The following is a 12,500-nucleotide window of genomic DNA, read 5'->3' on the forward strand; positions in this document are numbered from 1 at the left end:
GGTTCACGGTATTACGGTTCACGGTAACCGATACGGTTCACGATAATCGATATGGTTCGCGGTATTACGGTTCACGATAATCGATATGGTTCACGGTATTACGGTTCACGATAATCGATATGGTTCACGGTAATCGATATGGTTCACGATAATCGATATGGTTCACGGTATTACGGTTCACGATAATTGATACGGTTCACGGTAATCGATACGGTTCCCGATATTACGGTTCACGGTAACCGATACGGTTCCCGATATTACGGTTCACGATAATCGATACGGTTCACGATAATCGATACGGTTCACGATAATTGATACGGTTCCCGATATTACGGGTGACGGTAACCATTACGGTTCACGATAATTGATACGGTTCCCGATATTACGGTTCACGATAATCGATACGGTTCCCGATATTACGGTTCCCGATAATCAATACGGTTCCCGATATTGCGGTTCACGGTAACCGATACGGTTCCCGATATTACAGTTCACGGTAACCGATACGGTTCACGATAATCGATACGGTTCACGGTAACCGATACGGTTCCCGATATTACGGTTCACGATAATCGATACGGTTCACGATAATCGATACGGTTCACGATAATTGATACGGTTCCCGATATTACGGGTGACGGTAACCATTACGGTTCACGATAATTGATACGGTTCCCGATATTACGGTTCACGATAATCGATACGGTTCCCGATATTACGGTTCCCGATAATCAATACGGTTCCCGATATTGCGGTTCACGGTAACCGATACGGTTCCCGATATTACAGTTCACGGTAACCGATACGGTTCACGATAATCGATACGGTTCACGGTAACCGATACGGTCCCCGATATTACGGTTCACGGTAACCGACACGGTTCACGGTAATCGATGTACGATCAGAACAGACAGAATAAGGCATAAGAAAAATAGTAGCATCACATTAAAAGATGAAGAACTGAATACTTACATTTAGACTCATGTAAGGAGCCTCTATAGTGCCGGATACTAAACTATCAAACAATTAAAGGGCCGATATGCAATTTCTGCCATCTGAGATGTGTTTTTCTCTAAAACAGTGGTGCAAATATTTAATATCATATATAAAGTAGAGCTGGGCAGTATGGTGATATTTTGCTGTAATATACTTCTCTAATCATATTTCAGGTTATTGTTAGTGGTAATAAACACTGATCCGCTGCAGGCTTCATTACTAACAGTGTGATTAGACTGGGTTCAGTAGATGTTCGTTACGAGAGAGAGGATCTGACTACTATTATTTTATTTTATTTTATTTTTTTTAGTCTGTAATTACATGTATCGACATAAATGCCCTGAAACTGAATTTAAATATCGTGATAAAGTATTTTAGCGTATCTGCTGTGTGTTTAAGTAGCTTAATGCCTAAAGTTTAATACTGAGCTATTGGACAAATCAGACTTTCCTGTTTGGCCTTTTTTCTTTGTTCAGTAGCAGTTGTAAATATTTTTTCCGACCATTTGATCAGCTCAGTTAGTCTCTTAGTGTTAAATAGACTGAAATTACATGTTTTTTTTTGGGTTTTTTTGCAGGTTAATTACTGTAAAATTAAAATTATTAAATAAAAAAATTAATTAAGTTGAAGAAATGTGCCTAATTTAACACTAAACAAAGCATGTAGTTCTGTATATTTATGTATAGCTGCATAGTGCAATTATTTATTATTTCTATTATGTTATTTATTTATTTTTATGTTTCTCTGAAAAGTTTGTTGTGAAAATGTTAAAATGATCAAATGGTGCCCACCCAAAGATAACAGTGCCCTAGATAGCAGAGTGACCTCAGAATTGTTCAGGCTGGACTTAGCTGAACTGACGCTCCAGTATTTGTACGATGACTCTAGGAAGCTGAAAGTGGAAGCAATGGAAATAATAACAAATAAAACACATTTCTTCTTTATTATATGGGAATTGTATCAAATTGGGACCCTAGTGTAATACATCAAATCAATTTTATGAATTAGTGGTTAAAATAAAAAGTAAATAAAAATAAAAATACGAAGTAATATAAAAAATTGTTTAATATAACATAAATTTCAGCTGATAAACAGTGAGTCTGCACTGTATTTTACCATTTTACTACTTGACTCAAACAAAATAAATTCTTATTAATAAAATAATCAAAATAAAAATAGCTTTCATGTAGTGAAGAGCTGCACATATGATTTCTAATCCAGGTACAGCTTTACGTCTTTTCTCAGCAGCAGCACAGCTGGAGTTTATCATTCATCAGTAAACCATCACCTGGTGAAAAGGAATTGTCCTGTTCCACCTTAAAGGGGCCGTCGGTTCTTCCACCTGGACGAAACTGCTGCCGCGTTTAAGGTGGAGCAGGGGAATCATTAAGAATCTGGCAGATGGTCCACATCGTCATGCGTTCAGGGGAATGCGAGGAGCGGCCAGAAGAGGGCGCTGTGGGTCGTCACTGCTGATTCCGCCTTTCCTGATATCAACCACCAATATACACCAATCGGCCACTTCATTAAAACCACCTCATTGTCCTTCCTGTCAGCTCCTCTGACCGCGAGCAGCACTGTGTAGGTCTATAACCCCACCCTGCTCTTCAACGCTCAGGACCCCACAGGACGGACCCCCACAGGGCAGGTAGGTAGTATTTTTTTGGGTGGTGGGTCAGTCATTCTCAGCACTGTGGTGACAATGACTGACGTGGTGGTGGTGGTGAGTGTGTGTGTTAGTAGTGTGTGTTGTGTAGCGCTGGTGGTACGAGTAGTGGGTCCGACACAGCACCTCAGCGTCACTGCTGGACTGAGAGTAGTCCACCAACCAGAAATATCCAGCCGACGGCGTCCTGTGGGCGGCGTCCTGTGGGCGGCGTCCTGAGGGCACTGATGAAGGACTAGAGGACGACCAACACCAACAAACTGAGCCTCTGTCTCTGACTTTACCTTCATCTACAAGCTGGAGCAGCTAGGTAGGAGTGTCTAATAATAGAGAGTGGACAGTGAGTGGACAGACACAGTGTTTAAGCACTCCAGCAGCACTGCTGCATCTGATCCACTACTCGTATCACCAGCAGCAGCACAACACACACTACTAACACACACACACGCACTCCCTCACTCGCCACCACCAGGTCAGTCAGTGTCACTGCAGTGCTGAGAATGACCCACCCAAAAAATACTGCAGTCTGCTCTGTGGTGGTCCGTCCTGTGGGGTCCTGAGCACTGAGGAACAGTCAGGATGAGGCTGATGGACACGGTCTGGGGTTACAGACCTGCACAGTGCTGCTGGACGGTGGTCGGGGGGTCGGGGGGGGGCGGGGGGGTAATGTGGTGGTAATGCGTGTGTTTTGGGGATCAGCTGCAGACATTAAACAGAGGGAGGATTGCATTCAGAGGAAACCGTGATTCAGGAGTGGATTGGCCGTAATCAGTCCGGAACGAGTGGCTAGTTAAAGTGGTGTGAGAGGAACAGAGGGATGATTTTTAATTTTTATTATTTTTGTTTTTTTCGCTGAGATTTTTAAATGTATCTTCCTGAGTGAGGTTAACTGGGCCGGGAGGGGGTCTTTTTTTTTTTTTTTTTTTTTTTTTTTCTCGTCTCCCCCCGGCCGTGTGAATGCCGTTGTGTCTGTGTGAGTGCTGAGATGAATTCATTTGCTTCCCGTACATGTGTTTCATACAGACTGAACAATTGTGGCCCCTTTATTCTATTCATTAAGGTTCAGTGTATCTTTGCCAGCCTACATCACTCTGCAAGGGAGTTGCAGAAAAGCCTCATGTTCATCGAGCCGTGAGTCACCAATGATTTTTAAAGCTGTTATGAATATCCAAACCATTCTATTTGCTTTCCAGACGTAGCCTAACTATTCTGTAAGCCTACATCAGGAAGACTTTTGGTAGAAGCAGAGTGACGGTAACGTAAAGATGAAAGCGGCCGGCTCGAGCGAGCGAGAGAGAGAGAGAGGGCCGGCTTGCGACAAGCGCTGGGCCGCCACCTGTAGCGCACTGTGAAATTAAGACATTTGATTAAAATTTAGAAGAACAGAGGGGATTCCTCCGCCAGCGGTCTTCACTTTGACTCCTGTTGTATCATTCCCAACTTCCTCGTTGCAGGTTTGCTCAAGAAAAGCTGAAAAGCTTTACCCTTTAATCTTTAATAAGGCCAACGAAGGGCTGGAGCTGCGGGCGGGGTACGGTATGGGAGAGAGAGAGAGTTCGCTCACTCGCTCGCAGTGTGTATAAACTAACACTTACTTTTAGTTTCCATTATTCTTTTTATTTTTTTTTGCCTTTTTTGCTTTTTATTTTCCTCCCATCATCTTTATACTGAAGGACTGTGAGGGAAGGTGTTCAGCAGACTGCTGCAGTCACCCACACAGGGGTTAACTCTACTGAGACTGTTAAAATATACCCCCAACCCCCCCAACACACACACACACACACACTCAGTGACTCAGTTCAGCTCTTCACACCAAGCACACAAAAGCTATATTTTACCCCACTTCACCCTACCCCTCACCCCTCGTCCACTCCCTCGCAGCTGTCCGTGCCAGTTCAGAGTCAGAGGGACTCCTTCACGGTCAGTGAGACCCACTACAGGCTGGAGTAGCATTGCATGAGTGCATAGTCCAGTGGATCGGCCGATGAGACAAGTACGACGCCAGTGTCGGACCCGATACCAACCAAGTTATAGGATCGGATTAGACCCGTCTCTGATGACTTATGTGGTCAGTTTTTGTAAACCAACCAAAAGCATATAAGCCTCTGGGAGCACATCTTTAATAAATAAATAATAATAATAATAATTAAAAAAATAATAATAATAATAATTAGTCATTTTTAAAAATGTAAAAAAAAAAAAGAATACATAGAATTTTTTTTTAGAATATTATTTTATTTATATATATATATATATAAATAAAATATAATTTTAAAAATGTGTGTATGGTACTGAGCGGGTGATGCATTCAGTAAAGTTTCAGCAGAAATCTGAAATCTCTCCTTAGAAACCCCCTGAATCCCCTCATCAGACCTCTCAGAGAACGGTCTGGGCGTGCTCTTAATATTCTAATGAGCGTACGTGACTGACAGCTCTCCATCACCGGCGAACGGAATGTTGTTTATGCTACCATGGCAACACACACAGCCCGGAGACAGAAGTGTCGCTTTTCAGCGTTTTACTTTGAACTGCGGTTGTGATGTCACAGATCTTCAGGGTTTACTGAGGGTCCAATATCTGGACCCGAGTCACCAGCCCGTGTGGATGCCCCGCATCCTCCCGCCTGTCCGGTGCCTCTCCGTTTCCCTGTGGCTGTTAGCAGAGGGGCGGGTTGAGCCGGCACCCAACACGCAGGTCGTCCCGCCACCGGAAGCGAGAGATTTCCCTTCCCAGGGTCTTTCTTAAAATAGTTAAGTGTCACCAAATTTCTGAACCAGGGTAAAGGCGACAGGCTGATCTGGTCATCAGGGGGCGTTAGAGAGCTCATCAGCTATCAGCCATCACTCTCAGTCCCTCTCATTCAACTACAAATCCCATCATCCCCTGCAGGCAGAGGCCGAAGTATGACCTTGCCCCAACCCAGAGTTAGCAGAGCATAGTACTGACGTTTAGGAGGTGTGTGTGTGTGTGTGAGCGAGAGTGCAGGCATGTGTGTGTGTTCTCACTCATCGTGTTTTTTGCTCTTGCAGGAGACGAGTCTCGACAGAGGGTGAAGTTTACGGACGAGCGAGTGTGCAAGTCTCACCTGCTCAACTGCTGCCCTCATGACATCCTCTCGGGCACGGTGAGGAACACACTTAGGACACACACACTTGCTACAGTGAAGTTGACTCACATTGATCATATTTATTTATTTATTTATTTATTTATTGATACACTAAATTGACAAAAGTATTGGGACACCTGCTTATTCAGTGTTTCTTTTGAAATCAAGGGTCTTAAAATCAGTTTCTCCTGCTTTTGTTGGAGTTACTGTCTCTACTGTCCAGCGAAGAAGACTTTCTACTAGATATTGGAGATGGAGCATAGTTGTAAGGATTTGATTGATTACATTCAATGACAAGAGTGTTCACCACCCCAACTCATCATCCCCAACTCCTTGTCCTGTACAAAAGTACTGGATGGAGCTCCTCCACCATCATTCCAGAGAACACAGTTCTTCCACTGCTCCACAGCTCAATGCTGGGGGGCTTTATACCCCTCTACTAGCCCACGCCTGGCATTATTAGACAGCATAGTGCCAATAGCTCCTGTAGAGAGTCCTATTCTATTGGCAGTACCTCTCTACAGTAGTTCTACATTACAAGGATTAGAGAAGCTGGGTGTGTCGCTTACACAACTGCAGGTTCACCTTCAGGTAGCTGAATGTATTCATTAGAATGGCTGTCCACAAGTATTTGGACGTATAGTGTGCTTGTTGACTTTCCTGCCTACTGATGCCCAGTGAATCAGAATGAGTCAGCGTGAATCAGAACATGCCCACTGAAGCTTCCTGAGTCAGAGCGGACCAGAATAACTTGGCTGCAGCATTTCTGACCCCTCTTTTCTCTGTCTGTGTGTGTCTGTGTGTGTCTGTAGAGGATGGACCTGGGCGAATGCTCAAAGATCCATGACCTGGCTCTGCGGGCGGACTATGAGATTGCCTCCAAAGAGAGAGACCTGTTCTTTGAGTTGGACGTGAGTAAACAGGCCCAGTGGTTCGGTGCAGTCAGATGAGGTTCATTCGTTTGTTGACGAAATACTGCAGGCAGCCCTTTCTTTGTGGCTTAAAAATATGAATCATTAAAATATTTATATATTATATATCATTTTCTTTATGAAAATTCTTCCTATTACAGAAATACCAGATTTATTCAATAGAAAGTTTTAATTAAATTAAATTGTCCCATTTTAGTTTGTGTAAATATTATGCCGGTCCTACTTACTGTACCATCTAGACTGTAAAATTCATCAGGCTCCCAGAACGGTGTTGTAAGTGCAGTGAGGAGACGTCTGATTTCTGTTCAGGCGGTGGATCATCTGGAGTCCTTCATCGCGGACTGTGACCGTAGAACTGAGCTGGCTAAGAAACGACTGGCTGAGACGCAGGAGGAAATTAGTGCCGAGGTCGCCGCCAAGGTGTGTGTGTGTGTGTGTTTAATAACCGAGAATAGAGAGTAAACATCTGATAATGTCTTAGTTTCTATATAATGGATTTGTGTGTGTGTGTGTGTGTGTGTGTGTGTGTGTGTGTGTGTGTGTGTGTGTGAACCAGGCGGAGAAAGTGCACGAGCTGAACGAGGAGATTGGTAAGCTGCTGGCAAAGGCGGAGCAGTTGGGTGCTGAGGGAAATGTAGACGAAGCCCAGAAGATTCTACAGGAAGTGGAGAAAGTTCGCAGTAAAAAGAAGGACGCTGAGGTATGATCACCTAAACCTGGGAATGAGTCAACATTTATATTACTGATTCATACTGGATTAAACACACTTCACATTTATTATGGCTGTCAAAGGCAAAAAAATACATACCCTGCAGATTCATACTGGATTTAACCCACTCCACGTTTATTATTGCTGTCAGACTGTCAAAGGAAAAAAAAAAACCACAGATTCATACTGGATTTAACCCACTCCACATTTATTATTGCTGTCAGACTGTCAAAGGAAAAAAAAAAACCACAGATTCATACTGGATTTAACCCACTCCACGTTTATTATTGCTGTCAGACTGTCAAAGGAAAAAAAACCCACAGATTCATACTGGATTGAACCCACTCCACGTTTATTATTGCTGTCAGATGGTCAAAACCCACATGCCTTGCAGATTCATACTGGATTACATCCACTCTGTTTATTACTGCAGTCAAAAACCCCACAGATTCACACAGATACTGGATTAAAGCTGTGAACTCTTTATTTATTTATTTATTTCATGTCTGTCTGCAGGAGGAGTACAGAAACTCAATGCCAGCCTCCAGTTTCCAACAGCAGAAGCTTCGCGTGTGTGAGGTGTGCTCTGCCTACCTGGGTCTCCATGACAACGACCGTCGCCTCGCCGACCACTTTGGCGGGAAACTGCATCTGGGCTTCATCCAAATCCGAGAGAAACTGGAGCAGCTGAAGGTTCGTGATGGTTGCTGTGGTTACAGAACTGGTTCACCTGCCAAGTCCTAGAGACCGGCCTCACGAATGCCCCTCAGAGCCAGAGCCGTGTTTAATCCATCAGACTCCATTACCCTGCTACTGGTGTACCTTTACCAGCATGGTCGGGCAGTAATTCACCAGAGTACTCGCATAGGATGTCCCGTTAAACAGTACAACAGTAAGAGTATCAGTGAGTCTGATTGGGGCTGTGAGTGTATATCTGTGTCTGTCTGCTCACCCATACTAAGCCCTATTCGGATTGGGTTTGTTTATAAGGGACGTCTGTAACCAAACCTTTTCCTCTCCCTTCTGCAGAAAACCGTGCTGGATAAGCAGGAGAGGCGCAACCAGGAGCGTCTGAAGCGGAGAGAGGAGCGAGAGCGTGAGGAGAGGATGAGGAGGAGGTGAGGCAAATGAGCTCAGGCTTAGAAATAAACTGGTACTGGGAGGGGCTGTGTGATCTGCTGTTACGGAGAGGGCTGTATTTATGGGGACTACAGTATAAAATGAGCTAAACTGGAGCGTTTACTTTAATGCTGGTCAATGTGTGGCGTGCCTGTGCCTCTAAATACTGACAGCTCAGCTAAATAGAATAAAAGCCCGGGCTCGAGAATAAAGCTCAGTATTTACGTTTTGCCCCACAGGCCCTTTTTATTCCATCTTATTGGAAAATTGTGTGTGTGTGTGTGTGTGTGCGCGCGTGTGTGTGCGCGCGTGTGTGTGCGCGCGTGTGTGTGCGCGCGCGTGTGTGCGCGCGCGTGTGTGCGCGCGCGTGTGTGCGCGCGCGTGTGTGCGCGCGCGTGTGTGTGTGCGCGCGCGCGTGTGTGTGTGCGCGCGCGTGTGTGTGTGTGCGCGCTGAACCTTTATTAAAGAATCTGGATCAAATCAGATTTATTTCTATAGCTTTTTACAACTGGTTTTGTTACAAAGCATCTTCACATAATCAATAATTAGTAAAAAGACAAGAAATCAACAACATAAGAATACATGAAAACCTGAGACCCCCAGTGAGCAGCCAAGGACCACCGTGGCAAGGAAAACTCCCTCAGAGCTGGAGGAACCTTGGGAGGAACCAAGACTCCCAAGGGGGGCCTGACCCATCCTCCTCTGATCAGAACTATTTATTAATTATTGATAAGTTACTAAACCACCTAAACTGTCGTACAGCTCAGATGTGCAGCATAATCATAATTTAATAATCATGGTGTAGAATAACTTAATAGTCATGGCAGTGATGGTCAGAGTAATGAGAGTAAGAATTTATTATTGTTATTATATATTATATTACTTTAAGCAGATTAGTTTCTCCCCTTTTATTAATTTTGCTCGATTTATGCAGTTTATAAAAAGGTAAAAGGTATGAATGAACGATCAATAACTATATAACATTCATTTATTCTGATGGAGTAAAATGTTCAGTCCTGATCTTGATTTGGTCACGTCTGAAAATTGAATGTAGTGCCACTCCTTTTAAAAAGCCCTGATGATGATGATGAGGCACCAGAAACTGAAACGTCTCCATCAGCTCCTGTGTTCAGCTTTGACCGTTTCTGACCATCTTGGTCTTCTGTTCTTCTGTTTTCAGAACCAGATCACGCAGTCGGGAACGCAAGAGGTCAGACCCTCTCTCTCTACTCTCTTCATTTATTATGACTGTGAATATACTCACACTCTCCATCAGCCATAACATTAGTACTGCCGTAATGTGGTGGGCGTGTCTGGGGACTGTAAAGATTAGCAAAATACCTTCATCCTTTTCTGAACTGAGTTCTACTTTATTACAGTTAGACCCAAGTCAGCCATAACATTAGTACCACTGTCTGGTGAAGTGATTGACACTGATGATCTGGTTCCAGTGGCTCCTGTCAAGGGGTGGGTTTATTGAATGGTCAGTTCTTGAAGGTGATGAAGGTGCTGAAGCAGGAAAAATGGACAAGAGTAGGAATCTGAGACACTTTGACAAGAACCAGACTGTGAGGTTCTAGATAATGACTGGGTCAGAACATCTATCAAGCAGGTCTTGTGGGGTGTTCCCTCCCAGTATGCAGTGGTCAGCACCTACCAAAAGTGCTCCAAGGAAGGACAGCTAGTGAACCAGCGACAGGGTCATGGGCACCTAAAGCTCCCTCATTGTTTACTTTGGGGGGTCTTAGTTACAGCAGCAGAGTGTGAAACTACCTCCACCATGTTTGGAAGCTGTACTGTAGCCAGGCTAGCTCTCACTGTGAGCTGAAGCTGATCTGCTCCTAAATAGTGCTCTATTACGCCACCAAGAGGAGATGGAGGAGCAGGAGTTGCATTTTCACCTTGTGTTTGTGTTTGTGTTTGTGTGTGTGTGTGTGTGTGTGTGTGTGTGTGTCCTCTCCTAGGTCTCGTTCTCGCGACCGTGAACGTGATCGTGAGCGAGAGAGAGAGCGTGATCGTGACCGGGAGAGGGAAAGGGAGCGGGAGAGGAGGCGGAGGAGATCTCGTTCAGCTTCCCGAGAGAAACGTCGCTCGCGTTCGCGCTCCCGAGAGAGACGCCGGAGACACCGGACACGCTCCAGATCCCGCTCACGCCACAGCCGGGAACACTCACACAAGTAAACTCACACAAGTAAACACTCACTCCTACCAATACACACACGCGCACACACACCCGGGGGGGGGGGTCCTTACAGTTGCAGCATGTATTTGATGCTCTTATCCAGAGCTCTTACGTGTCAGTCATGTTGCACAGGTAGGTCAGGTAGAGTGAAGAACAGATGATCTGGGTCCAGTGGCTCCTGGAAAAATAGACAAGCGTAAGAATCTGAGACACTTTGACAAGAACCAAATGGCGATGTTCTAGATAATGACCAAGAACATCTCCAGAACATCAGGCAGGACCTGGGGTCTTCCCTGGTATGAAGTGGTCAGTGGGGGTGTTGTAGGGGACAAGTCTAAGGCAGGTGTTGCAATGATGTAATGGCTCATTGGTGTGTGACATTTATATGAATTAGGTTTAAAAGAAAAAATGTAAGAGTGGACAGTAGTAACTGTGTGTGTGTGTGTGTGTGTGTGTGTGTGTGTGTGTGTGTGTGTGTGTGTTCATAGGTCATCGCGGGACCGTGATCACGAGCGATCTCGTGAGCGAGACGGTCGTCATGGTTCATCTGAGCGCAGGTCTGATGGTCTGAATGGGAGGATGGAGTCGCGCCGCATCGACGACAGAGAAGCTGGAGAACTATGAGCTTCGTTACCCTGCAGCACACTTTAGTTACCATGGAAACGCAGACTTTTAGCCTGTACCCCTTAGCTGCCCATACAGAACCCTCTGACCACCACTCACAGCTGATCTTTCTTTTTCTTTCACTCTCGTATTCTTATTATTGTTTTTTGTTTTTTTTAATGAAATAAGTTTGTTTTATCTTAAGCCGCTGTTCTTCACTCCCCCTGCTGTCAAGTGAAGGTGTTTCTCTGCCCTGATCCGGATTAGCTCACAGAACCGTACCATGAGCCCATCAGACCTGTTTTTCTTTTTTTCTTCTTTGGGTCGGTCCGGACTGAACTGAGAGTGGTGAAGCAGAGAAGCTCAACACCAGTGGTCTCGAGCCCTCCTCCTGTCGAGCTGCTGTACCTTCCTGCAGGTTTTACCTCCAACCCAAGTCTAACACACCTCAACTTCTGAAGACTGAAGGGATTAGTTGGATCAGGGTTTGGAACCAAAGACCTGATGGAACGTACACTGTATGTCCAAATGTTTGTGGACACCCCTTCTAATGAATGCATTCAGCTACGACCTATTGCTCACACACACACACGGCTTGTCTAGTCCCTATAGAGAAATACTACCAATAGAATAGGACTCTCTGGAGCAGATCACCATCATGAAGCTACTGCTTTCTACCATGCTGTCTAATAATGCCAGGCGTGGGCTAGAGGGGTATAAAGCCCCCCAGCATTGAGGAGCTGTGGAGCAGTGGAGGAGCTGTGTTCTCTGGAATGATTGTGGCGGTGGTGGAGCTCCATCCAGTACTTTTGGATGGGATGAGATCGGGATAAGGTGGACTGCTGATCATCCAACATCCTGACCGCACTAACAGTCTTATCACTAAGTGATACCAATCAGATCCTCACAGCAATGTTTCTCCAAAATCTAGTAAAAATCTAGAAAGCCTCCCTTCTTCCCTGGACAGTAGAGACAGTTACTCCCAACAAAAGCAGGATCAGCTCTTTTAATCCCCTTGATTTCAGAAGAAATAGTGAATGAGCAGGTGTCCCAATACTTTTGTCATATAATGTAGCTCTCCAGGAGAAGGGTTGGAGACTTGCAGGAATGAAGGACAGTGTGCTAAACTAGCCGTCATCTGGTCGCATCACAGTCTTTATAGTGTTTAGTATTTGGGGTAATCTGCA

At 44.8% G+C, this 12,500-nt stretch overlaps 1 protein-coding gene across 3 annotated transcripts in view; it reads left to right on the plus strand.

The window, feature by feature from the left end:
• luc7l (LUC7-like (S. cerevisiae)) overlaps positions 1-12,500 on the plus strand; it is a 13,848-nt gene that overhangs the window by 899 nt on the left and 449 nt on the right. Inside the window, exons 1-10 of one of the 3 annotated variants that reach the window (XM_072679251.1) lie at positions 3,715-3,793; positions 5,692-5,786; positions 6,581-6,679; positions 7,010-7,120; positions 7,257-7,400; positions 7,926-8,102; positions 8,439-8,527; positions 9,709-9,738; positions 10,493-10,705; positions 11,199-12,500. The exon at positions 11,199-12,500 is cut by the window's right edge and continues 449 nt beyond it. In XM_072679251.1, the coding sequence (XP_072535352.1) occupies positions 6,584-6,679; positions 7,010-7,120; positions 7,257-7,400; positions 7,926-8,102; positions 8,439-8,527; positions 9,709-9,738; positions 10,493-10,705; positions 11,199-11,334 (996 nt within the window). In that variant the 5' untranslated portion in view covers positions 3,715-3,793; positions 5,692-5,786; positions 6,581-6,583 and the 3' untranslated portion in view covers positions 11,335-12,500. Of the gene's footprint in view, positions 1-3,714; positions 3,794-5,691; positions 5,787-6,580; positions 6,680-7,009; positions 7,121-7,256; positions 7,401-7,925; positions 8,103-8,438; positions 8,528-9,708; positions 9,739-10,492; positions 10,720-11,198 lie in introns of those variants that run through there. The other 2 variants (XM_072679249.1, XM_072679250.1) reach the window with 2 other exon arrangements.

This window comes from Salminus brasiliensis, chromosome 5 (genome assembly GCF_030463535.1).
Source record: "Salminus brasiliensis chromosome 5, fSalBra1.hap2, whole genome shotgun sequence".
In the NCBI taxonomy this organism is placed as follows: domain Eukaryota; kingdom Metazoa; phylum Chordata; class Actinopteri; order Characiformes; family Bryconidae; genus Salminus; species Salminus brasiliensis.